At 40.7% G+C, this 25,154-nt stretch overlaps 1 protein-coding gene across 1 annotated transcript; it reads right to left on the bottom strand.

The window, feature by feature from the left end:
- Positions 1–8,344: 8,344 nt before the first annotated feature.
- On the bottom strand, positions 8,345–24,089 carry dhx38 (DEAH (Asp-Glu-Ala-His) box polypeptide 38). The gene is made up of 23 exons (XM_039796133.1): positions 23,777–24,089; positions 22,419–22,747; positions 21,186–21,382; positions 20,776–20,928; positions 20,507–20,669; positions 19,882–20,000; positions 19,718–19,794; positions 19,456–19,611; positions 19,175–19,336; positions 18,803–19,000; positions 17,458–17,598; positions 16,976–17,086; positions 16,580–16,696; positions 16,353–16,460; positions 16,045–16,157; positions 14,900–15,108; positions 13,524–13,678; positions 12,415–12,570; positions 11,971–12,105; positions 11,408–11,533; positions 11,220–11,315; positions 10,780–10,901; positions 8,345–9,204 (listed from the first exon to the last, which is right to left on the bottom strand). The coding sequence occupies exons 2-23, from the start codon at positions 22,742–22,744 to the stop codon at positions 9,123–9,125; spliced, it is 3,222 nt and encodes a 1,073-aa protein (XP_039652067.1). The 5' UTR covers positions 22,745–22,747; positions 23,777–24,089; the 3' UTR covers positions 8,345–9,122.
- Positions 24,090–25,154: the final 1,065 nt, after the last annotated feature.

Here is a 25,154-nt window from a genome sequence, read left to right as displayed (position 1 = left end):
GGCTGATTGAGGGGATAAGTTTTGGTGGTGGAAGGACAGAGGCAGAGCGAGAGCAAGGGGGAAAGGATGTGAACCCAATCTGCCATGTGTTGACTGTACTGATTAGGGGCTTGTGCTAAGAAGAGCCTCTCTATCCCCTCATTCCTTCTGTTTACTTTGTGCCTCACCCCCCTTCTCAACACAGGCATCGCTGCAACCAAAGTGCCCTCCTCACCCTTCTCTTCTCTTCTCAGCTTCAGCCGTATCACCTGCATCACTAGAGGCACAAGTGCTCCTTTGTATGCCACACCAGTCCAATTGAAAATATGACAGCTTAACTAGGGCTAGAAGGGGTTTAGTCAAGTTTGTTAATCCATTAGAGGAAGTGGAGTAAGCAGTGTGATTGCTAATTAGAGGATATCTGACATATCTAAATATTAGCTGGATTTACGGTGTTCCGACAGCTCTTTGTGTATGTATATTCGTGGAGACCAGTGCAGAGCTGATGCAAACTCAGCCCATTAAGGGTCGCAGGGTGACTGAAGAAAAGTCAAGCTAATGTTTTGGGACATTGAAAAACCTGCAGGGAGCCAGGAATACAGAGGTGGGCTGAAAGCAAACCAGAGACCCAGGGAATAATAATAAATAGATAAATAAGTGCATGAAATGGCATGAGAGAAGCTAGGGAAATGGCACATCTATTCTCATGCAGTACGTTTGTTTATTTATGGCATCTGAAGGCCTGGTCTGGATGCCGGGTGGGGGCTGGTGGAGCACAAGCACAGGCTTTCCCTCTCAGAGCTCAGCTCCCTAGCTTTCATTAAGTGTCATTACCAGTACTTTCAGAAATCTGGCCAGGCTGAGACCTGACATCTCCTCTACAGATAGTTGGCCATGCATATGGATGGATTTCTGATCCCTCTTATCCACCGCTGAAGAGGGGGGAATTAGGCCAGCGAGAAGGAGAGCGGGGGGCTTAAAGGGTGCGTCCGTATCTGACTTAAATGCCAAAGATGGAGCTATTACTTCAATCGAAGGACAGTGTTCATGCTTGGTTTGTTGCTGTGTATATGTCAGGTTATCAACATTGTGAGTGTTTCACTTAAGATTTTCCTTTTTTTGAACGGGTCATGGACAACCATGTCTATATGATCAAATTAATTTTACGCTCTTATGAAGAATGGTATTTTCATTTCAACCACTTTTACATCATGCCCACAATGCCATTTTTAAATGTGCATTTTTAGCAGCATGGTGTTCATTAGCAATTTGCTCTTCCAGTTCACTTACTTTGAGAACATCCCCTGATTGATGGGGGTGTGGTCTTGTTCTGTTTATTTGTATATCAGGGAATGACATTCATATTGTATGCTTTTCTGAACAGAAGTTATCTAGATTCAGTGTATGGTACTTGGGATTAGATTTTCTCAGCAGATTGCTGTTATTAAGGGGAAAAAGCCAACTCCTTTGAGCAGTCATCTTCCTGGGAGGCAATCTATTTCTCTTTCACGCAGCAAGAGTGCTGGACCAGGCTCTTAATGCGCTGAAGCAAAAGTGCTTCGGTCCGCAACCTTTCACGCCTTCAGCTCTCCTTTATGTGATTGAATAGTTAATAACTATGAGTCGCCTTTGAAAGCTCTGTGCAGTTAGTCCTTCTGAGGCACTTTTCTTCTTTTTGTCTGTTTGGCTGCTGTACCTGCCCATTGCTCTGCCTGCACATCTACTTGCCCCAGATGGCAAGCCGACTGATAGCCAACCTCTTCTTCACCAGCCCCTCTTACTTTTGTCTTTGTCTCTCGCCTGACTTGCCGCTTGTGTGTCTGGCTGTCTGGCTGTCTTAGTCTGTACATCAGAATTTTGAGGGCTTGGGGATCAGCTCTTCATCTCATACTTCCTCTTTCTCTTTCTATACACATTCACACAAACAGACAGACACACACTCTCGCTCACACAACTCATTAGCCCATCCCTCGCTCACAGCTCTGGCAGAATGTGACCCTGCCTAATTGTGTACCGTGCTCATTTGTTCTCCCTGCATGATGTGACGATTGCTTATTTATTCTCCTCAGGGCTCCCATCTCACATTAAAATGATTGACTCATTTCATTCACTGCACATTTTCAAGCTTTATTTGATAAGCTCATTTCCCTTGGCATTCAAATCCCTCCTTTTCCCATGCTTAAAAGTTATAATGTTACCGAGGCACATTATTATTCATACTCTGGATTGTTTCTTTCATCTAATTATCTGTGTTAGAAAATAATTTTGCACATGTGATTCTGTTTATTCCGGTGGAATTGAGCAGCGCAAAAGGGCAGACATTAACAATGCTGTTGGAATTGCTAAGAAGCCAATTGTTTACACAAAGCTGGCAGACGCGGTCAACAACAAGCTTAAGAGAGATTGGTAAACTGTGGAAGCTTGGCCAGAATAAGCAGAGCAAATTTGCATTCTGTTAGAATTTACATCTGGTTAGAGACCTGTTTTACAAATAAAAAAGCCATCAATCATGTAATAAGGGAGTGTTTTGACACAGAAAAGAGCATAACAAGCGATTGCTGATTGGGGATTTGGTCAGCATTGTTATAGCAGGATTTTAGCCCTTGTGGTTTTGCCAGCTGACAGTCAATGTTTTCTCCCCCCAGCTACTGTATAGGCCTCAGTGACACAGCAGCTGCTGGAAACCTGCTCAGTGCACTGGTAGGTCAATTCAAAAGGTGTGATTGGCTGAAGTCACTAACCTCATACACATATGAGGCGTCATTAGGGCTGGGTATTGGAACTTGGTACAGACGGAAATGCCTCAGTTCATAAACAGAGCAAAACGAATTGTGTTTGGTTATACTTCACTTATTCTTGTACTGATGCAGGTTAACAGCGTTTAACATTTGAGAATTTTGGATTATTTTGATTAAGTGGGACTCCAGCAATTTAGTTTTGCACACCCATAAGGTTGGATGAGAAAAAAATGGTCAATTAAAGCAAAGGCTTTGAGTATGGGTCAAGCACCAGAAACACTGGATCCTGCTTTTTCCATACTACAACTTAATTGCATTTTTCATTAGATGTTTGATGGCATCATCAGGGTTATTTTGTCAAATTTTGGGAAGCTACCTTCAGAGAATTCAAAAGAAATCTAACCGTCAGCAGTCTAAGCATCATCTTGTTGCTTTATAACAAAAATAATGATTAAGTGCATTGTAACGTCCCTTGTTTGTAGCATTCTTAATGCTCTTTGATCATCAATTCATTGCATGTATTGTCTGAATGAAGTCTCTTGTGCTTTAGCTGCACTCTGTGCTGATTAGTCAAGCAGAGAGCTAACAGATGAGGAGTCTTGGTTGCCGACAAGCCTGTGTGTCCCAGCAGCCACACGTTTAGAGTTGGAGAGTTTCTGCAGGCCTAGGAGAGAGCACCTGAGCAAATTTGGAAGTCACTTTGATTGGGCGAATGCCACCTTTCCCGATCCCAGGGACGGACATTTATCTGTTAATGATATGAATTAATATGAATATGAATTAACCATTTAAGACACATATAAGGAGGATTTGTTAAACCTCACCAAGTTTCATGAGTAATTTTACTGTACTTACTCTACTGTACTGTACTCCATAACTGTAGAGTGTAGATTACAGTTTTGTTATTTTGTGTCTTTGTTGAGTTTGGAGTCATATTCGATGATTTAACAGATGTGTAAGTGCTTAGATATGACTGTAATTACACTTTCAGAATGTAGGAATATTAATCTATATTTTATAATTAAGTTTCTTTACGTTGATTTCTGCAAAATAAAAGTAGAGCACTTGATTTGTTTTGAGTCACATACAGTAACTACTGCTAGTCCCAAAATCTTAATGAATATGGGCAGATAGACAAGAAATTGCAGCCAAATAAAAGAATAATAAAGGCATCTAAACCCTAACAAGTCTGCCTTTGTTCTTCCGCTCCACCCACCACAAGTTGGCTGTGTGAAAGCAAGCATTGTTGCAGCTTTGAGGGCAGCTTTGAGAGTTCCATGCCCATCGGCCTTCAATCACATGGGATGTCTGAGTTTGACAGTATAAAGTCTTTCTTCTAGAACAAAATAAGACCCCTAAGCAATAGTGGATGAGCTGTTAGTAACCATACAGTCCACAGGGAGGTAGACAAGCATGGTAGTACAGTATACACAAAGTGTTGGTTAGGGATAAGACAATGGGCCAGTAAGAATGCTGCAACCCTCTTAAATTTGTTGCATTTACTAACAGAAGTAAACTCTATCTGTTTTGTTTGGTACAATTCCATTTGACTTTATACAAACCAAAAACAAAGTCCATGAAAACGTTTTTAAAAACTCAATTTAATTGTTGTTTTATTCAAATGCTATTGAAAGTATTCTCTTGCAGGAGTTGAAGTGAATGATAAATTTTGGAGCAGCTATTGTCTTTTCTCTTTTTCTTGCAGCATGCTGTAATTCAATGCATTCGGTTGTGCCCAACCCTTGTTTTTCTTTTTCTTTTCAGAAAACATCACTGAGAATATACCGTGAGCTCACAGAGAGGCGATGAGGTGGCTCTCCAGTCATGGGATCCTAGTACATGAGTTATTTACTCACTGGCAGCATGTAAGGATTAATTCCAGACTTACAGGAAGAGGACACCATCGGTTTATGCCTTGACCAGATCAATAGGCAAAAAAAAATGTCAGCATAGCAGTCAATACGCCAAACTTAAGGTGTCTGAGGAGACTAAAGAACACCAATAATTGTTATTAATGCCTTGGATGTCCCCAAGCATTACATTCAGAGGCATTCCCCATCTAAAAGACATTCAGCCATCACATACTGTACATATCCCACAAAGGCTCCCAGGCTCTAGGAATATATCTGTGAATGCTCTGTACAAGAATGTTAACACAAATCATTTGTTTTCCAAAATGCCTGATATGCCAGCAGTGTCATTCAGGGAGATTTTTAGTCACGCTAATTGGATGGCAATGTTGCTTGGTCCAAAATAAAACATCGTAGATGGCTTACCATGAAATCTTGTAGGGACATTCATGGTCCCCAGAGGATGAATCCTACTGACTTTAGTGATCCTGTGACTTTTCTTCTAGTGCCACCGTGAGGTTTGGTTTTACTGAAATCTCTCAACTATTCAATTGATTACCATTACATTTTGTACAGACATTCAGAGGAGGAATTGTAATAACTCTGGTGATGCTTATTCTTAATTTGTCTAACACTTTGGTTCATGACCATTTTAACAAGTATTTTAAATTACAACTGCTTTTTAGACTTTTTAGTAGGTTGTATTGATTGTGACTTACTGGCATTACATTTGATTTAAAGTGGTGGCACCTGTCCATGTGTCCTTGACAAACTGACTTTTTCCCAGAAAAAAGAAATGTATGTTTTTGTGTTTTAACAAGAAAGTTACATGTTAATGATAGAGTTTGCCTTCAGTACAAAATCGATTAAAAAAATATCCCATCAGTGTTTATTCCGTCCAAAAACCCCACTATTAACTGATTCTAATCTCCTTTCACAAGTCCTCACAAGAATATGCTGCATGTTGCAGGGTCACAACACACAAAGATGCTTTAGTGCACCAATTCACGCCACCCATTACACGTTTTATACAAAGCCACTCTATCAATGTAAGCAGTGAAGGACAGCCAATAACAAGCATACATTGCCTCCTGCTTCCATCATAAACAACATGTGGGTTCAGAATTGGTGAAGGTAGGAGACTACAGAAGACTGTGTGTGTGTGTGTGTGTGTGTGTGTGTGTGTGTGTGTGTGTGTGTGTGTGGCGCGATTGTGTGGGGGGGTGTAACATTCAAAATTCAATCAAGTGAAGGCCATCTCCAGCAGGGTAACAGGGAGTGGAGGCAGGGGGGAGATAAGGGGAAACTCAGCTGAAGTTTCCACTGGGCCTGCTGTGCTCCTAATGCAGCCTTGGATGTAATTGGGTCCCAGAAGGCTGTTCATTATCGGGGGTGAACGAGGCAACAAAACAGAAAGGGGTGGAAAGAGAAAGAAAAGTCTCATTCTTTGCTCAGTGCCTCCATCCCGGCACCATTATGGGACAAGAGTTAATTAAAAGAGCAGTTGATGCCTCTGTTTTTCTCATCAATCTCACTTCTGTTCTTATTAAGTTTGTAATGACAGCAGAGCTTGTCCATGTCTGCCACCAGACACACACCAAGGGAGAAGAATGAGAGGAAGGCAAAGGCGGGGCAGTTAATGTGAGGGACAGCTCATCTTAACAGATCGCACTGTGGTCAACAACGGAACATTCACCCTAATCCCTCCATCAAATCTCAGGGTAACAACATATAGTCGTCGGAGGAGAGCTGTACTTTATTTAGGGTGTGGCAGAAGAGCCCATTTAAGAGGCGTGGCTTTGCACCCTAATCCTGTGGCTCCCATCTCCGCCGCCTTGGAGGCCATTTTAATTCCCTCCATCATTACAGGGACATCCCTGGAAAGCTTTGGTAAAGGTGACTGCTGACACTCATTCATTCATAAGGACTATTTCAAAATGTCAGCCCATAGCTGAGATTTGTCTCATTAAAGTTGGTGGAGTCCATTATATCCATCCCCTCCTTCGCCTGCCACACTCAATCAAGAAAACTTGCAGAATTGATGGGGTCGAGGGAACGCTCATAATCATGCTTATTTGCATGAGGGTTACAGTGAGACAGACTATCACACTGATCAACAAGAAAGGAGTGTTGCAGAGGGATTCAGCTAAGAGAAAAACACTGCACACTATTTGAACAAATCCCAGGCAGGCCAGCTTCTTTTCTTTCTTCTTTTCCCTCCAAATTGATGCCAGCTAGTAAGAGCGATTTCAGCTAGAGATATCAAGAAATGTCAACCTAACTGTGATGAAGACACTGGAACACCATCCAGGCTATTGTTCAACAGCCTTGTGACCTGAAGATTTACATACAGCTTCAATAAAGCCAGACACAAGATCCACCCACGTATAGCCTGGCTCTTCATCTAAAGCATACCAACGTCTTTACAGCTGAGGGGTTTCAAAGCTCAGGAATCACTCATGTAGATGTTTGACATCTGTGGGTGCGAGTGCCTGAGTGAGGGACAGACCCCGGCTTTTTGTTTCTCTCTGATCAGTTTCACTCGCCTCAGCTTGCAATTGTGAAGCTGACAATGAAAACATCCATTCTGGGAATTTCATAAAGACCATACTGTATGTAGCTCACAGGACTTTGCTGTGTTTGGGTTGCTCCATTATTGGTCGAACAAAAGGAGCAATTCAAAGTGAATTCATTAAATTAGTCAATCAACAGAAAATTAATTAGCAACTATTTTGATAGTTGAAAAACTTCAAAAATATGGCTTCAGCTTCTTGTGAGGATTTTCTGCTTTTCTTGGCCATATATACGATAGTAAACACAACAGCTTTTTAGTTTTGGATTGTTATACAAAAACATACATTTGAAGTACAGCTAAATTAATCAATCAACTTTAATTAATCGGCCACTATTTGGATAATTGTTTAAGCAAAAATGTAAAACGTTTTGTGGTTACAGCTTCTTAATTGTGAGGATTTGGGTTTTAGGCTTTTGGTCTTAGGTTTTAGGCAAGTTTAAGATGTTACCTTGCTTTTTATGATTGACAAATGATTAATCAATACTAAAAATGATCATTAGTTTCTGCCCTAATTTGAAGAATCCCCTTTTTTCACTAATTTCTTTAAGGTTATGGAAAAACTATTAATCCAGAAGTAATCAGCAGATAATTTTATATTGAAAATAATTGTGCTGCTTTTTTTCCTTCTCAGTGCCTGATTAAATCTCTCTCTGGCTGTATAAAATTATTGAACTGTAGACATCCTGTATGTCTACATATAGACATACAGGATGTATGTGGCGCGACTCATGCCACATATAGAGAATGTATAGCCTGAACTTATTTGCATCATTTCCACTTATTGAGCTATCATTCATGCCACTGCAAAACTAACTTAAAAATGTGCATCTAAATTACATAATTATGTAAGGCACTTGCAGCGCACAAAGACACATTAGTGACTATAATATTGAATGAAATCACCTTGAATTATTATATTATTATTTTTTTAATTTACAAAAGATGTTAAGAGGGAAATGGAATCCATTAGCAGGCCTTGTGCTGTCTCAGATCGATGTAAAAAAACAAAAACAAAGACAAAACAGAACCTCCGTTACTATCCAAACAAGGCCCTCACTAAACCCTTTTGTTACAGACAGTCTATCTGAAGCTGCACAATATTCTGATCAGCTGAGAGGGCAGGAGAGGGCGTACAGCAACATTTGTTTAGAGGAAAACAATAAAAGGAAACTATTTTTGAACACAAGGACCATGAAAAAGAAAACAGTTGATATGTTTAATCCAGCGTGATGTTTTTTATGAAGCAAAGCTGTGGTACATTACATTGGTGGAACAAGGTTAACAGAGAGTAGAAAAAGGTCAATTGCCTAAGCCTGCATGAGTGTTGTGTGTGTGTATTGGGGGATATTACAACACAACTCTAGAGTCTGAAGACACTCAAGCCACAAGCACAGTTTGAATAGTGCTTCAGTCCGTAGAGGAGCACTTAATGGTCAACTCTTCATGTGGCTGCTCAAGCCACGACAGTACAATAACTAGTAAATGCAAGGACACAAAGACAAGTAAAATTAAAATTAGATCACTATTTCCCTCTGATAATATACTCAAAATGGAGAAAATGCAACAGAACATAGAAAATTAAATGTTCCTAGCTCAAGTAAAATCATTACTGTATAGAGACATCTGTAAAACACTTCAGTAATGACAACATATAAATACTGAATATACAAAAAAACAACAGTCCTTTTATTCCTTAAAATGTATCATGGAAACAGCTATCAGCTGATGAAGGTGGAGGGAGACATTTTTTTGATGGACCAGGCTACGTCTTTGACTCTTGTGCCTTATACAAGTTCTCACTCTAGTGGTCTCTACATGAACTGCAGTTGATTCTGGCCATGCTGGGAGGGACAAATGGCAGCTGGAAGTTACACTGTGTTTGCTTGTGCTGGTGTGGTCCAGGTCTGGATGATAATGAGTCTAGGGGGGGGGGGCAAAATGGTTGGTTGGTTAGTGGGCTTTAACCTCCAGGGGGGAGTTCTACAGTCCAAAGCGGGCAGGGGTCCTTCTAGGCGTCATGGGGGCCTCTTCTTTCCTTCCTGGTGTGACGATTTTCACAGCCCTGAATCAGAGAAAAGTCAGTGGGAAGACAAGTTTTATCCACTGTGACAACATACTATTCAGCCTCATTCTTCATTGCTCAGTTTAGTCCAATGCTAAACATCTTTTACATTAAGTAAGCAGCTGTGGTTAGAAAAGCCTGAAGGTGAGGGAAGACTGGCCGGTGCAACTGGACGTGAACATAAAAGCAGGACTGCAGGAGAGTGGGAAAAAATAAAAAGTGTTGGGACGTAGAGCGCCTGACACCTCTGACAGTACAATCTATCATCTTTAATTACAGCAGTGTGACACCCTGACACTGCCCACACTTACACACACACCTGTCACTGTGCCCCTGTTCACATCAGGAGAATTGTTGTGCTTCCCTCAACAGGGTATGTACATTGGTTTTAGACCATTCCCTAAAAACTTTGTATTTTACATTACAGCAAACTATACTGCTATGCTTAGAATTTTTTTTTTTTCCTACAAATCTAGGGATCCATTAGTTTTTATTCATTTTTGTACAAGAAAATCTCAAATCAATCTGTACCTAAACTGCATTACCACACCCACAACCCTACACCCACACACAAACTGTAACTTGCAAAAACCTTAAGAAACTTTTGATGCACACAATGATGGATTACACAACTAAAGCCAGTTCCAGAAGTCTAATTGGTTGCTCTATAAAATGTCAATGAATAAGGCCCATTACACTTTCCTAAATTCCAAAGTGATGTCTTAAAATGTCTTGTTTGTCTTCTTCTTACCACTGATGTAGTTCCAAAAACACTCCCTTGCATTTCCACTTTTAAACACAAAACTACTGACTGGGACATCTACTAATTCACACTACTGATCTGTGCTGGTGAGCAGGGAGACAGGTGATAAGCAGCTGGCACATGAAGGCGTACCCGAAAAAATATTTCATCTTGGTCACACTGACCTCTTAAAGGAGACGCTTGTGACGCCTGCCGGAGGACAAAGGTAGCGAAGAGCCCAGGAGAGCCGACGACATTCATTATTACACATCCAGCTTCCTCTATTTAAATCTAATTCTTAATCCTACACCTCCAGTGTGATTATTTTCAACAGATCTGTTACAGACGTTGTCACGCAAACTCAGACAGATAAACCAGCTGATTAATTAACAATAAAAAAAAAATTTTAATCTGTCTTTATAACCTTATTTCTCTCTGTAAAGCTAGTGGATGGGTGTGAAATTAATTTTTTGGTCTAATTTGAAATTGAACGTTCCCCTCCTTTCTCTGCTCTGCTATGGCACAATTTAAATTGCTGCAGTAATGGGGGTCACCCAGGAGTCAATATTATTTCTTTTTGTCTCGTCTGGAGGGACCAGAGGTGAGAAAAGCTCATCATGAAGAGTGAGAGAGGTGGAGTAGAGTGAGTGAGAGAGGAGGAGAGGGAGGGACGGGTGAAGATAAGGACTGGCAGCGAGGTAGGTAAATTAACTGTTTCCATCTATTAACTGTTTCAATCTTGTATGGAAAATGAGGGCCACAGGAAACTATTGTTAGATGAGGACCCGTGTGTGATGAGGAGGCAAAAGGGAGAGAGATGGTCGCCGACTTACTTAACAGTGCCAGTGATGCTCTTCTTCTCCTGCTCCTCTCGACGTGCTCGCAGCTGCTCCTCAGCCATGGACATCTCCTCTTCCATGTTGCTGATCTCCTCCTTGGCCCGGCGACGGTTCTCCTGGAAGAGCGACACAAACAGATGAGAAAGGTATATCGAGAAAAAAAAAAGAAATATCGCTTTTAGGTTGAACCGGCTCATAACCAAAGGTTATATGCAAACATTGACAAGAGGTCACAAGTAGTAATTTCTTCATTCTAAGAGATTACAAACCAAAGTGTTTTGGAACCACAGGTCTAAGGGACAAAGCCCAAATTATGTAATCAGCCACGGAACAAAAGTACACAGACATATGTGGAAATTCCAGTCTATACTTTTGGCTGTGTTGTGAATGAACCTAATATCCATTGATCAAGTACCAGCCTTGTCTTGCCTTACCTGTCTACTTTTTCCTGCATGTTTGATGCTGTAAAACATGGGTCCAAGTTCTGCCAGCCACTCCCCATCCACTGCAGTCACACACTGCATGTACTCCTACAACACAAAGAGCAAGTTAAACATCAACAACACATATATCTATAATTGTTTTCATGCAGGCCGGGTTCTGCAGCCGGCAGACCTTTTACCTTGGTGGTCATGACGAGCTCGTGGTAGATGATGTAGTCGGGAGTGTAGCCCATACCAAACAGGGAGCTGGTAGGATGGAGGTGACATGGCATGCCTGTCCTCACGTTCACATATTCACCAATGCCCTGGGAGCAAACACAGGCATAAATAACTAATTAAATGTGCGACTCAGAATTTCTGAATGGGAAAATAGGAACCTGTGTGTAGTTTTTTGCAGTTTTGCTGTGTATGTTTGTGCCTGCATCTATAGGAGCACTTTAAGGTCGGAGCAAAGCAGGTCATATGGGCTAATTTGCTTCTTGACCTGGCTTAGACAGCAGGAAAATAAATCCAAAGTATATCCAACATTGCTACAATTGCTTGGGTTACCCGGCTTCTCATAAGTCAAACGGAGAACCTTGATTATACAGTCATGATTTCAAATTCCCTTTCAGATTTCAGCGCTGTATTAACGCGAGGCCAGAAGGGATATTTCACCACTCTGTAATTATGCTGCTATAAATCTGCCACAACCAATTGCCACTAGGCGTGACATATTAACTGAGGAAAGTGCAGGAAATACCTTGAGCTTGGCAGCCTGGTGGAAGTATGCAGCACAGATGCACTTCCTGATGATATCCCAGTCCGACCCACAGGAAATCAGGTTCATCCTCTGCTGGACCATGATGTCCTTTAACTGGGAGCGCACCTCACGTACCTGCACAAAAACAATATGAATTGGAAGTTGAACCACATAGAAACACGTCCAACCTGTTGGCTTGCAATCAATTGTTTTAGGGGAAAATATATCACTGATTAGGTGAAGATTTGTCAATCTAAACCAAAGCATAACAAAACATATTCAAACACCAAATTAAAAGCAAGAAAACAAAGCACAATTTAAACTCTGAAATTTCCACATGATCATCTTGCTGTGCTGGAATTCAAGTGAAAACTGAATGAGTGGTTTCTATCCAGGGCCAGAGGGTGTTGATAGAGAGGTTAAGCAGCAGCAGTGGAGTCTGACCTTGCGCATGGCCTTGGTGTGGATAAAGTGGTCGTTGCACCAGATGCTGGAGTAATTGTTGTTCTTCCACTGCATGTAGACGTTAAGGTAGGTGAGGTGGTCGCTCTCTGGGACTGAGAACTTCTCCCTCACCTGGTCACTCTCCTCCTCACGACCCTGCAGCAACACACAGATCGAGTATCCATACATCACTGGAATCATTTTTGATTTCAAGGTTTTTGTTTTTTTCCCATTGGGAAATATCGTTATACAAATTATTTCATGAATTTAAAAGAGTCAATTGTTAAATACAGTATTTAAAAATGCCCCAAAAAATTTTTGGCCATGCAACTGAAAACACGCAGCAAATACAACATAGTTAAGCATATTTTAAATGACCTTTTAAGCTGATATGGCAAATTTGTTAGAAAACAGTTTGATACCCACATCCAGCAGTATCTGAGCAACATGGTCATAATAACAATAATAATAATAATAATAATAATAATAATAATAATAATAATAATAATAATAATAATTGGGAGACAAGTTTCAGATGGTGAATTTAAGTCCATTATTTATTTTCCTTGTAGCTCTTTTTTTAGTCTCCAAAACAGAGCTAAAAAGCTCTTAAACTGCTAAATGTTGCACTGTGTTCACCAGCTAGTCTCTAACTGGGGTGCTAGACAGCTAGTGTGCTGCTTGGTTTTTTGTTTTTTAGCTTTTTCACTAACAAAACAGCCTTCTACCACCAAAAACAACACTATGAGAGTGAACTAGAACAGTCAATTTAACAATCTCCGTGGGGTCATCGCTTCGAGTGACTACATACATACATACATACATACATACATGTCAACCATTGCTGATATTACTATATGGATTAAAGCCACTTTAACACAACAGAATACATTAATAGTATCTATAAGCTGAAAGGGCCTACATCTTACATTTCATTGTGCAACATTGTGTTGTAAAATGACAAGAATAAATTAACCTTGTAATACAAATGGATGGAAATATAGATGTGCAAGAGTTGGAAGCCTATTAATTTGAAACTGACACTTTGTATTTTTATACTAAACAGTATGCGTTTCAATTATACAGTAACTGTATCAAATGAGACTTACCTTCGGTCTGTAGAAGATGGCCGGCACAGAGAGCATGGAGACAATGATAAGGATGTCAGCACTGCAAGCCATGTCGCAGGACACAATCAGCATCTTGGAGAGGGCAGGGTCGAGGGGAAACTCCACCATCAGACGCCCCGTCGGTGTCAAAGCACCTGAAAGGACACAAGAGAACACAGTTACGAAGAGTGAGACGTGAAGAATGTAGGAGGAACAAGCACAAGACGAGTGAGTGATAAGCTTCTTTTCCATCGAAAGCCTGCTGGCGTGAGGAAAAAGCCAGCATAATGTGACACTTATTTGTCTATCACCGTGAGAGGGGAGGATGAACTGCTGACAGTTGAGAATACTTGTAGAGAAAAAAAAAAAAAAAAAGAGAGTGAGATCAAAAACTTTGGCAGTTCTGATTTAAATGATTAGACCAGAGTGTAAGAGGCTTATGATGAGGAAAAGCAGAGAAGCAGAGCAGCCAGTTTGGGGCAGGTAAGCCTTAATCAGAGATAATCTGCTGTTAACACACGGTACAGGGAATCATCAAAAGCCCCCTCCCCCTTGCCTCATCCCAAAATCCATAAATCCCCTGGAATCTGGCTAAGGATGAGACAAAAATGAGACCCGACCAGTCAAATAAAACACAGGATCAGTTACCAGGCAATTACTCCACTGGCTCAACCTCACAACTATCTCCTCAAGGCTTGTTTGCTATGTCTGCAGCATCCTTTAAACAGCTAGTCTCCTGCCTGTGTTTGTGGTATGTAGGAGCTCAAAGCAGCGCTGAGGGGGAAATAAGACCCTGAAATACCCAATATTCTCTGTCACAGCTTCATCATCATCATCATCTCAAAAACCGGACGATTTATGTTGTCTGGGACCTCTGTGTTTAAGACTGGTCTAGGCCTTGTACTACGACTAGAGAAAAAGACAAGAACAGAGTAGTAGAATGCAGACCTTTTGAAGCTGTATTAGTTTGATGTATATGTGCATGCTGCAAATATGGGTACTGATTTTAATATTTTTAACTTTATTTGTATTCATATTATTCAAAAGGGTTTCATGTTTCATCTCATGTTAGGCATTCTTTGTTTTTATTATTATTGTAAAGCACTTTGTGCTGTATTTCTTGTGTGAAAGGTGCTATACAAACAAACTTAATAATAATAATAATAATAATAATTATATTATATTATTATTATTATTATAATTAGTAGTAGAGGTAGAGAAAAGATAACTAAGTTAGGTGTAGTCCTAGTTTAAATGAACACTTTCACAAAAGGTAAAAATGTCAATGCCATGTAAATGCATACTTAATAAAAAGATATCTTATCAACATTGTGTTATGATACCTCTGGTAATTCCAAATCTTGTTCACTACCTACCTGTGTTGTCCAGAGCTCCCAGGATCCAGAGCTGGTACATGGAGTTGAGCATGTTGTCCTCAGGTGGTGGATCCATGAAGTGAAAGAGGAGCAAATCCTGAACACCCAGAGACTTCAACAGCAGGACTACATTGGCCAGGTTGGTCCTCTGGATCTCTGGTATGGTGGTAGTCAGCATCTCGTTCTTATAGGCGCTCTGAGTGTACAGCCTGGACAGAGAGGAGGTTCACGGAGACAGGCACGGATAGAGACAGCGAGTGTGAAATTGAAGTCACCAAGAATGATGTTAAACCAAAATCAGATTTTTCTAAACAAGAAATATGTACAGATATTTGTACAGAGAAATGGGGAATATGCTCCCATGGGCAATGTTGTTCTGTCACACTGAATTATTTTGTTCTCCAATATGTGCAGACATGTCAGTGGGATTCTAAATAAGCAAAAGGTGCCAGATGTAGATCAGCTGCAGAGGAAAATTCAGGATGCTACAATTTATTAAAAGGGAAACATCCAGAGCCTGAGTTAAAGTAAAGGACCCAACCAAAGAAAGCTCTCGCAATAATTACAGCTGTCTGAAGTGAATGATTGTAATGTATATGGAGGTTTTGAGCTTGTGAGTGAGTGCAGTCACAGCTAAAAGTGTCTTTGAGTGGGGAATTCTCCACGCAAGCAGAGCAAACCAGTGTGACTCACTCTCTCTGCTCTCTATCACATACACTCTAACACCTTGACTGTACAAAGTGTAAAGCTCCTCCAAAACTGATTCTTCATAGATTTGTGTGAGCTTGTGTGTAGGAGCAGGTGGGCAGGATTAATCTAGAAACATGTGGGCTTTCATAAGCATCCACGCTCCTTAGCAATGCAAAATGTATCACCCTGGTGTGTCTTATCGCTTAATCTTTCCTTAAGTAAATATGGCAAAGCAGGGTGTCAAGTGTATGTTAATGAATGAAGATAGTGGGGAATTACTGTTAGTCCCTGCTCTCAGTAGTGTAAAATGAAAATATCCTCCTTTTGTCATATCAGTAGAAAGTCAAGTTTATGACTAGCTTTGCAGGAGCCTAAATATGGCACATATTTTAACACTTTTATGCACCAATTCCAGCTCACCACTGATTATGCAGAGAGAACACAAGGGCCATTACCTGTAACACTGTCCTGGTCCTGTACGTCCTGCTCTGCCAGAACGCTGGTTGGCATTAGCCTGGCTGATGGGATAAACCTGTAGAGCATCCATTCCAATGCGAGGATTGAAAACCTGTTGGGGAAAAAAAATAAATTGAGTAAGACAAAAATAATGTAAGATTGGTTTAAACTTGCACAGAGGGAAAGAACTGCAAAGTGAGTAAAATAGTTTATATATATATATATATATATATATATATATATATATATATATATATATATATATATATATATATATATATAAATAAAATGTCAGGCCTTGGAGTACCTTAAGTTTGCAGTATCCTGCATCCACGACAAACATGATTCCATCCACAGTGAGGGAGGTCTCAGCGATGTTTGTTGCGACAATGCATTTCCTCACACCATCTGGAGCCTAGCAGAGGATAAATTAAAGGCAGCCAGATTTGTTTTCTCGCTTGGGTTTAATACAAGGACTCATAGATATAAAGTGTAGAAATGCATGCAACACTATGGGCAGTTACAGATACAAACCTTCTGGAAGATCTTGGCCTGGAGGTCGGAAGGCAGCTGGGAGTAGATGGGAAGCACGGCCAGAGCAGGAGCATTTTCCAAGTCCTCCAACCTCTCCACGATCTGATCGGACGTCACCTGCAAGGACAAAGATATGCCTTACTTTAATTGGGAACACAAAATGGAAAGAACAATCTGTTCCTTGTCAACTGACAAAATGTATGTAAAATATACATAAATGAAATATAGACGGGAAGTGGCCAGCAACTGACAGGTTACATTCTGTCTTTTTGAGGAGCAAAAACTACTACTTTACTTATACAGCACATTTAGTACATGAAATTCAGATCACAGTCCTTTATGCCAAAATTAAAATGCAACAATAATTTGAGTGATAATAGTAGCCATGTCGCTCACCTCAATATCCTCCTGCCCAGGCATAAAGATGAGGATGTCTCCTATCAACCCACTGAGATGGATCTGCAGGGCCTGTTTCACTGCTGCCTCCACATAGTCCTCCTGAGGAGTCTACACACAAAAACACAACAAATCAGTCCAGTACAAGACAAAACCACTGAAATGGCAACAACCAAGATATAATTTTGGCACAATAGTTAAGAGAGCCTTTTATTGTTATATGCCAAAAGTTAGTTCATGTCAGTTAACACAGTATATGTATTGTCTATAGGGTATTTGATAAACTGAAAGCGGAAATTGACGGATTGCACCATTTTCTAAACCTGCCATACGGAGAAATACAGAGAGTTTGTGGAGCGGATAGTCTTAATTAGCTTTGTATCAACTCATTTGGCAATGGCTTGAATGTAATGGACTCCTATTAATATAAAATAGTGGTGCTCTAGGCCTTAAGTGAAAGTAGAATAGAAAAAGAAACATACCTTGCTAAACAAGATGTCTACGGGAAATGTTCTTCCTGGAATGTGGAAAATGGGTACGTTGCCAAAAAATGCAGCAAACTTGTCTGAGTCCATAGTTGCAGAGGTAACTATGAGTTTCAAATCAGTACGTCGGGATACAACCTGATGGGAAACAGTGGACAGAAAGACAGTTGAGTGGAAATACAGTGCTTTTACAATGAAATCAGAAAAGAAAACAACAACAACCTCACTGGGTCATTTATCATTTAGACACAGCAGATGCAGCTGTGTGTACGTCTTGAAAATAACTAAAAGAAATCTTCCATTAGGTGTCCCCCCTTTCCACCCCCTCCATTCCTCCCTTCTCCACTCCACTTCCTCATCCTCTTCCCTCCCCTTCCCCCCTTTTCTTTTCCAGCCTATTTTCATCCATCCATCCCACTCCACTCCCTCCTCTATTTTATTTCTTTCCTTATTCTCCCCCTCCTCCTTTCACTCTTCCCTCTTTCCCCTTATTCTTCTCTTTTCTAGTTTATCCCTCTCCTTTCTTTCCATCCTCCTCTTCCTTCTTTCCTTTCCTTATTTTTCTCCTTACCGTTCTCCTCTCCTTTATTCCTCCCCTCTCTTCCTTCCTTGTTCCATCCTTCGTTTCTTCTTCTTTCTGTCCTTTCCCTTCGTATTGTCCACCTCCCTCATCGCTCTTTCCATTTCTCTTTCTCCTTTCTTTCTGTGTCCTTCAATGCCCACTTTCTTTCCTTCCTCCGTTTGTCTTTTGGTGGGTGGTCTTGTTCTTTTGTTGTTGCTGTTGCGGTCGTCTCTATTCCATCTTCTTCTTCCTGCCCTCCAGTCTTGTCTCATATGGTCTCTTTCCTCTTGTGGGGGGGGGGGGTTTGTGTTGCTTTGTAGATTCGTTTCTGGTCACCGTATTTTAGTGTCTCCTCGTTTCAGTTCTCTTCCTCCTTGTCCTATCTCCTCCCTCTCCCTTTGTGCTGTCCTTTTTTTTCTCCTGTCATCTTTGTGTTCCTTGTGTGTGTTCGTCGCTCCCGCCCATTCTCTTGTCTCTCTCTCCTCTCCTCTTCTCTCTCTCTGTCTCCTGTTTTTCTTCCTCCCTCTCCTCCTCCTCCCCCTCTCTCCTCTCTCTCTTCCCTCTCCCCCTCTCTCTCTCTCTTCTCTTCTCTCTCTCTCTCCTCTCTCTCTCTCTCTCTCTCTGTCTCTCTCTCTCTCTCTCTCTCTCTTGTCTCTCTCTTTGTCTCTCTCTCTTCTCTCTCTCTTCTTCTGTTCTTTCTTTTCTTTTTGTGTGTGTATGCTGTGTGTGTGTATGTGTGTGTTGTATGTGTGTGTGTATGTGTGTGTGGTGTGGGTTTGCAGTATCCTGCATCCACGACAAACATGATTCCATCCACAGTGGGGGGTCTATATACACACAACAATAATAGTAGTAAATAATCCAGCCAACCTTCTTGCGTTCTTTCTGCTCACGATGTTTACGGACAAGCTGGCTGCCTTTACGAGCGATGATGGCCATGTCAGAGGTAGCATCTTTCACAGGGATGACAGGCTCTGGCTGCAGCAGGGAAACAAATACACACATTTCACACACATTCAGATAAAAAACTCTTCAAGTATAGTTCTGACAAAAAAAAAAAAAAAAAAGACACCGACTCATTATTAAATATTTTGGTAGAGCCATTTGTCAACCTCAACGGTAAACCTCATGAACTATTTTGGCCTTGTTTACCTGCTTAGTGAAGACTATTCTTCCATCCAGAAAGGGAGGAACCAGGTTGTGAACCTGAAGGTGAACCTTAGCCGCATTGTCCTCCTCAAAGTCTTCATCCACCTCCAACCTCTGCACCACACCACTGGTCAGCATACGGTTGGTCTCCCACCGCTCATTATCCTGAGACAAGAAACACAGCCGGTTACAAAGATGGACCCCAACACAGACAGATGTACCAACAGGACACGTATAGTACCAAACATATAGCGTATATGTCTGTGCATGCAGACACACAGTACCTCATTGATCTGTCGCTTCTGGGCAGATATTCTTTTTTGAGTCTGCTTCTGAAGGATCTGCTCTCTCTTCTTTACATATTCTTCAGAGGTGGTCGTGAAAGGGTTGTGGAACTCATCATAGCCCTCATCCATCATGTACCAATCTCTGTCTGCTTGCTGCAAAACAGTGAGACAATTAGAGAGAAAAAAAATAGTAAAATAGAAACAGAAAATAGTTAATAACTTCTGTGAGGCATGAATGAGGAATAACTGTGACACTCACCTTTTGGTCCTCCTCCCACTGGTCTTTCTCATCTACATTATCAAACATAATTCCCCCCACACCATCTTCTTTCCTACCTGAAGAAGAGACAGAATAAGAAATATTATGAGACATTTCATAATTCCAGCACGTGAGCACATTATATATTGTTTTTGGAATAATACCTTTTCCTTGTGATAAACGAGGTGTAGAACCTAAATGCTTTCTGTCATTGGCCCACTCGTTGTACTTGTATGATGGGGTAGGCAGAGGTGTGTCGTCGGGGTAACGGCCTCTGATTGACCTAAGCACACAGCAGACCGATGTTATGTTAGCATCAAGTAGCATTCGTTTCTCAGCAGCTAAGCGGCAGAACTAACAGTGAGGATTTACAAAAGCCTCTTACATGTCTGGAGAATGTTAGTCCAACCAAGTTCCGGTCTTTATCTTTAAGAGAACCATCTCACCTAAGCCTTTATTTTTTATTCTTCAAGTTAGTTTTATGTAGGTATGGATCTGCTTGCAAAATGAGGTGATTTATTTATTCAGACTATTATTTGCATTTTACCTAAATCCATGAGAAAACTCGAAAGTACAAAAGGAAATAAAACATTGCTTTTACAAACTGTATGCCTACTGAGGACTATACAGAATTTTCTGTCTTTTTTCATTTTCATTATCAATTATTTTAAGTGCATTGAACTATCAGGTATTGTTTGTTATTACAAATCCACTATGTACTCTTCTAAAACTAAGGTTTTGGGGTGAGGAGAATAAAATTGTGAGATAAAATGAATGACAGTTGTTTACCTGTCTCTCCTCTCACTCTCTCGGCCGGAGCGATGGCTTCGCTCTGAGCGATCCATCTCTTTGTTAGACGGGGCGGGGGACGGAGACTCCCACTGGGAAAGCCGGGAACTGGCATAACCACTGTCGTCCTCCTCCCAGTTGGAGCGTGAGGGTGTGAAAGAATCTATGTAAAAAATTAAAAAGTTTAGTCAACCAACATATATAATAAACTGAATACAAGGATAATTATAAATAACACACTGAAATAAAAAGAAATACAACAAAACTACCTCTGGGGCGATGCTGTGGCGTCAGGGGTTCCTCTCTCTTACTCCCCCGGCTGATGCGATCGGACCAGCCATCTCTCTGTGAGCGCTCACTCCTCTCACCGCGCTCCGAACGCTCCGACCGGCTGCCACGGCTATGGCTGCTCTCTCGCTCATCTGACAGAGACAGGGAAAGTTACTCTCAACAACCCTGACTGACCTAACATTTGATTTCATTATCGATTAACCTCCCAATTGTGTTTTTTCAAATACTCAATCCACTTTATAATAAATAAATACATGTAAAAAAAATAATGAACCATTTGCCCATCACAGGTTGCCTGAGTCCAAAATTGTATTGCTAACTGTTTTCCTTACAACCAAAAGTCTACTCGCATTAGAACACAAACTACATGAGTGATCTTTAGAATCACCTTTTTCACTCCTTCGGTCTCTCCCCTTATCTCTGCTCCTGTCTTTGTCTTTGTCTCTGTTCTTGTCATCTTTGGACGAAGCGTACACTCCATGCTCACGTCTGTCTTTCTCTCTCTGCTGGTGTCTGCGGCGGAACTCTTCGCTGACCCCTCCGGGGTTTGAGGGTGTCTCGGAGCCAGTCACACGATACTTCCTACTGGAAAGACGAAAATAAAAATATTACACATTAATAATACTATTTGTGTGCTACTACAGTTAGAAAAATAACCAATGAGTAAAGAAGAACAAAGAAAATACAAGCAATGCATAAACATTAAGAGCCCTATTTTAATGATCTAAGAGCATGGCGCAAGTGCGTTTTGGGCGTGTTTGATGGCGGAAAAAAAGGGTCTGTGCGCCAGGCACATAGTTCAAAAGGGTTGTACTAGTGTCTTCATTAACTCATAGGTGTGTTTTGGGCGTAACATGCAATAAACCAATCAGTGTCATCTCCCATTCCCTTTAAAAGCCAGGTGAGTTTGTACCTTGGCGCATTGCTATTATGATGGCGGATTTGCACCGTAATATTTTTATTTCTTTTATAACCTTTTGCATGTATGTGTGCTGCTGCGCTTTCCTGTGTGTGTGTAACAAGCATAGTGTGCACGCGCTGTGTATAATCCTAGGCACATTTTATTAATTTGCTGATAAAATAATGAAATAGACTTTTGACCAGGTTTTTGTTGGTCAATGGCACGATCACTTCCTGCTGCCTCAAGATAGCAATACGCTAAGAACGCACCTGAACACACCTCCCTGTAAGACCAGCACGCCCATGGGTGCACAGATAGATGCAGGTGAATTTGCTATTTAAAAGACGTGGGCGCTGGACGGGAAATTGACAACTGCGTCGGTCTTAAACTAGCAAAGACACTTGCGTCAGGCTTTGCGCTGGGCCAGGTGCAAGATAGGGCCCTAAAAGAAAGGGGTGTTAATGTTCCAAGTTCATTCATGTTTTGCAATGACTCACAGTGACAGTCCTGGTTTTATATTTGCACTGCTTTAGTGAGTTGGGCTTTCTATCTGAAAAGGCTAAAAATCCACAAAAAGTGCAGGGGTATAGAGATCCAAAGAATTGAATATTAAATTAAGAACTAATGATAATCTCCATGTACATTAGGGACAGGAGTTACCTGTTTATTTATACATTATCCATGATTTTCAATAAATATTATTCTGTGTGAAGCACTTACCTCTCCTTCTTATCATCCCTGTTGTTATCATCGTCTTCTTCATCAGATTCAGAGTCACTTTTACCTTCCTCCCAGTCCTTGTAGGAGGAAACCTTTGACTTCTTTCTATTTCTGTCCTCGGCACTAGCGTCTGCCTGCTCCTTACTCTCACGCTCCTTCCTTTTCTGGGCTGCCAGCAGATCCAAGCCCAGCAAGGAGGTGCGTGGAGTGGGTGCCCGAAAAACATGGGGCTCTGCAGCAGCACTCTTTTTCTTTACTATCAGTCCACCAACTTCAGCAGCTGGATCAGTCCCTTCCAGCCTATGCATGGACAAATCTTCATCCATTATCTGCGAGGAAATAATGGCATGTGCAAAAGGTGAAAATGTGTAAAGCTAAACTAAATTGTTGCTCATGACAACACTTTTTGTTTAACATTGTTTAAAACTAATTGTTTGAGCTTTGGGGCATAATGAATTGTATAATCTATAAGATGTCAGAAAATAGCAATAATTGCCAATAACAAGATCCCATAGTGAAAGCCGACCTCTTCGTATTGCTTACTTTGCCCGACCAACAGTCAAAAACCCAAAGATATTCAGCTTACCATAACAGCTTACAAATTACTTGGACAATTAGTTGATTATCAAAATTGGTGCAGATGAATTTTATGTCAATCAATGGTAATAAATCAAGTAACTGTTTCAGCTCTAACTGGCAATAATATAAAACAGAGAATAGCAGCAAATCCTTACAGTGGAGAAGATGGAACAAGGAAAGGTTTCTTTCTTAATATATCACTTTAACAACTATTGGGTTATCAAATTTGTGGTGATTTCATTTTCTGTCAGTCTACACTGAACCGAGATTTGTGTCAGTTTCAGACCATGGACACTAAGTGGGTTGCTCCAATTCGTGGTGTATCAAATTTTACTTTCAGCTCAAAGAGACGTCTAGTAGTAATCTATTAACTTACTCAACCCATCAAGACACAGACAGCGTTAACTTATGAAGTGGTAACTCATTCATATATGACAATTACACTATCAACATCTGTTTGGCCATTAACGTTAACTTTGTAGCTCATTTGTGACCTCAACACTTTGTATGTTAACGTTACTCCAAAGTCACAAATGGGCCCAGACTCATCCCAGCTAACGTTAGCTCTCCTGTCTTTTGTTTTAGCTCAACTGTAAATTTGTTTTACAATTTAGCTAGTATTACAAATGCAGAAGTTCACATCGATGCGTTTTCGAGGATGACGTGTTGTAAATCCTAACTACGTTAACTGTGACTCATTAAAGCATTTGTAAGTTAAATTATTACATTTTCCCAAGTTTAATAACGGATAGATTAAATGAAATGAAACTATTGCGTACCTCAGATAGAGCAGCCAGCCTCAGCTAGCCTGCGAGCTATCAGGTTCTGTCCCGACAAGGCCGGGCGGCAAACTGCGGAGAACTGCCGCTTGTTTATTTGGGTCTAAAATGCAGAAATTCTCACATCAAGTTCATTATTTGACGTAAACTAATAGACGGGTAAGTAATGGAGGAAATTACGAACCTGTAGCTGTCACTGGAAAATATTTCAACTGCGGCTTTCATAAACACAACGCGAATGTTTACAGACTAGGGAGCAGCCATTGCAATCCCACAATTCTTCTTCCTCTTCTTCTTTGTGTGTTTTTCGAATTGCAATACCAACTTTTAGGTACATACCGCCACCTACCGTACGCCGACCTAATCTCCCTCTGATAGATGGCCGTACTATTTGCATTTGTTGGTTGGGTTGAAGATAGTCTTGCATTATCCGAACTGTTCTCTCTATACATCCATGGTGGGATTGGTTAAGTGTTAGGGTAAGATCAGTAGGCTAAGACCATGGGTAAGAGCTTTTATTATAGTCTACACATTAGTGATGGGTCATTCGCGAATGAGTCGGCTCTAAGAGCCGACTTAAATCATTATGTAATAATGAAATGAGTGAATTTTATTTATTTAAAATAATTGACTAATTCAAAGAACAAAAAAATAATTATATAGGCACACATTAGTTTCGACTGTCTGATCGGCCTCACATTCTGTTCCTGTCAATCATACACAAGGTGTCAACCAATTATACGGCATGAGGGAGGGGCCGAGCCATCTCACACACACACACGCACACACGCACACACGCACACACACACACACACACACACACACACACACACACACACACACACACACACACACTGTCAAACTCGGAGGAGAGGACAGAGGAGAGGAAAAACAGCTCTGAAAACAAAACAGAGAGAAAAAGAGGGACCAGTTTAATCCTTTCAGTTATTTATTTTTATTTAATATGGGTTCTATTATGTTGTTCAGATTCAGATTGTATTTGTTTTGAATGTTGTTTCTATACATTAAAAATTGTAATTGAAATGCAAATGTTTAATAGTATTCTTTTTTCATAACAAATCAATGCATTTTAATTAAATTTTTAAGGGTTGATCCAAGGGTAAAACACAGAGGCAGTGTCAGAGTAGGGCAGGACATGCCTTCACCATCCTGTTTTTTTTCGTTTTTTTTTTATTCTTATACTGCACTGTACATTTTATTCTTGACTTTGAATGTTTTTAAATTGTTTTAAATTGTTTTCTGAATGTTCTTTCATGTTTTATGTAAAGCACTTTGAATTGCCCTGTTGCTGAAATGTGCTATATAAATAAAGCTGCCTTGCCTTGCCTGGGAAAATAATGCTTTCCTACCGTACCGG

The sequence above is a fragment of the Perca fluviatilis genome, chromosome 3 (assembly GCF_010015445.1).
Source record: "Perca fluviatilis chromosome 3, GENO_Pfluv_1.0, whole genome shotgun sequence".
Lineage (NCBI taxonomy): Eukaryota > Metazoa > Chordata > Actinopteri > Perciformes > Percidae > Perca > Perca fluviatilis.
Note: the sequence above shows the minus strand (reverse complement) of the source record. Positions and strands in the feature narration are given on the sequence as shown.

What these genes read in the sequence shown, in the direction of transcription:
- dhx38 (XM_039796133.1), bottom strand. Translation starts at nt 22,744, where the DNA reads ATGGATGAAGATTTGTCCATGCATAGGCTGGAAGGGACTGATCCAGCT. An exon ending in GAGAGTGAGAGGAGAGACAG is followed by an intron (nt 20,001 to 20,506) that starts GTAAACAACTGT and finishes CTGTGTGCTTAG; the next exon opens with GTCAATCAGAGGCCGTTACC. An exon ending in TAGACATCTTGTTTAGCAAG is followed by an intron (nt 17,087 to 17,457) that starts GTATGTTTCTTT and finishes TTTTGTGTGTAG; the next exon opens with ACTCCTCAGGAGGACTATGT.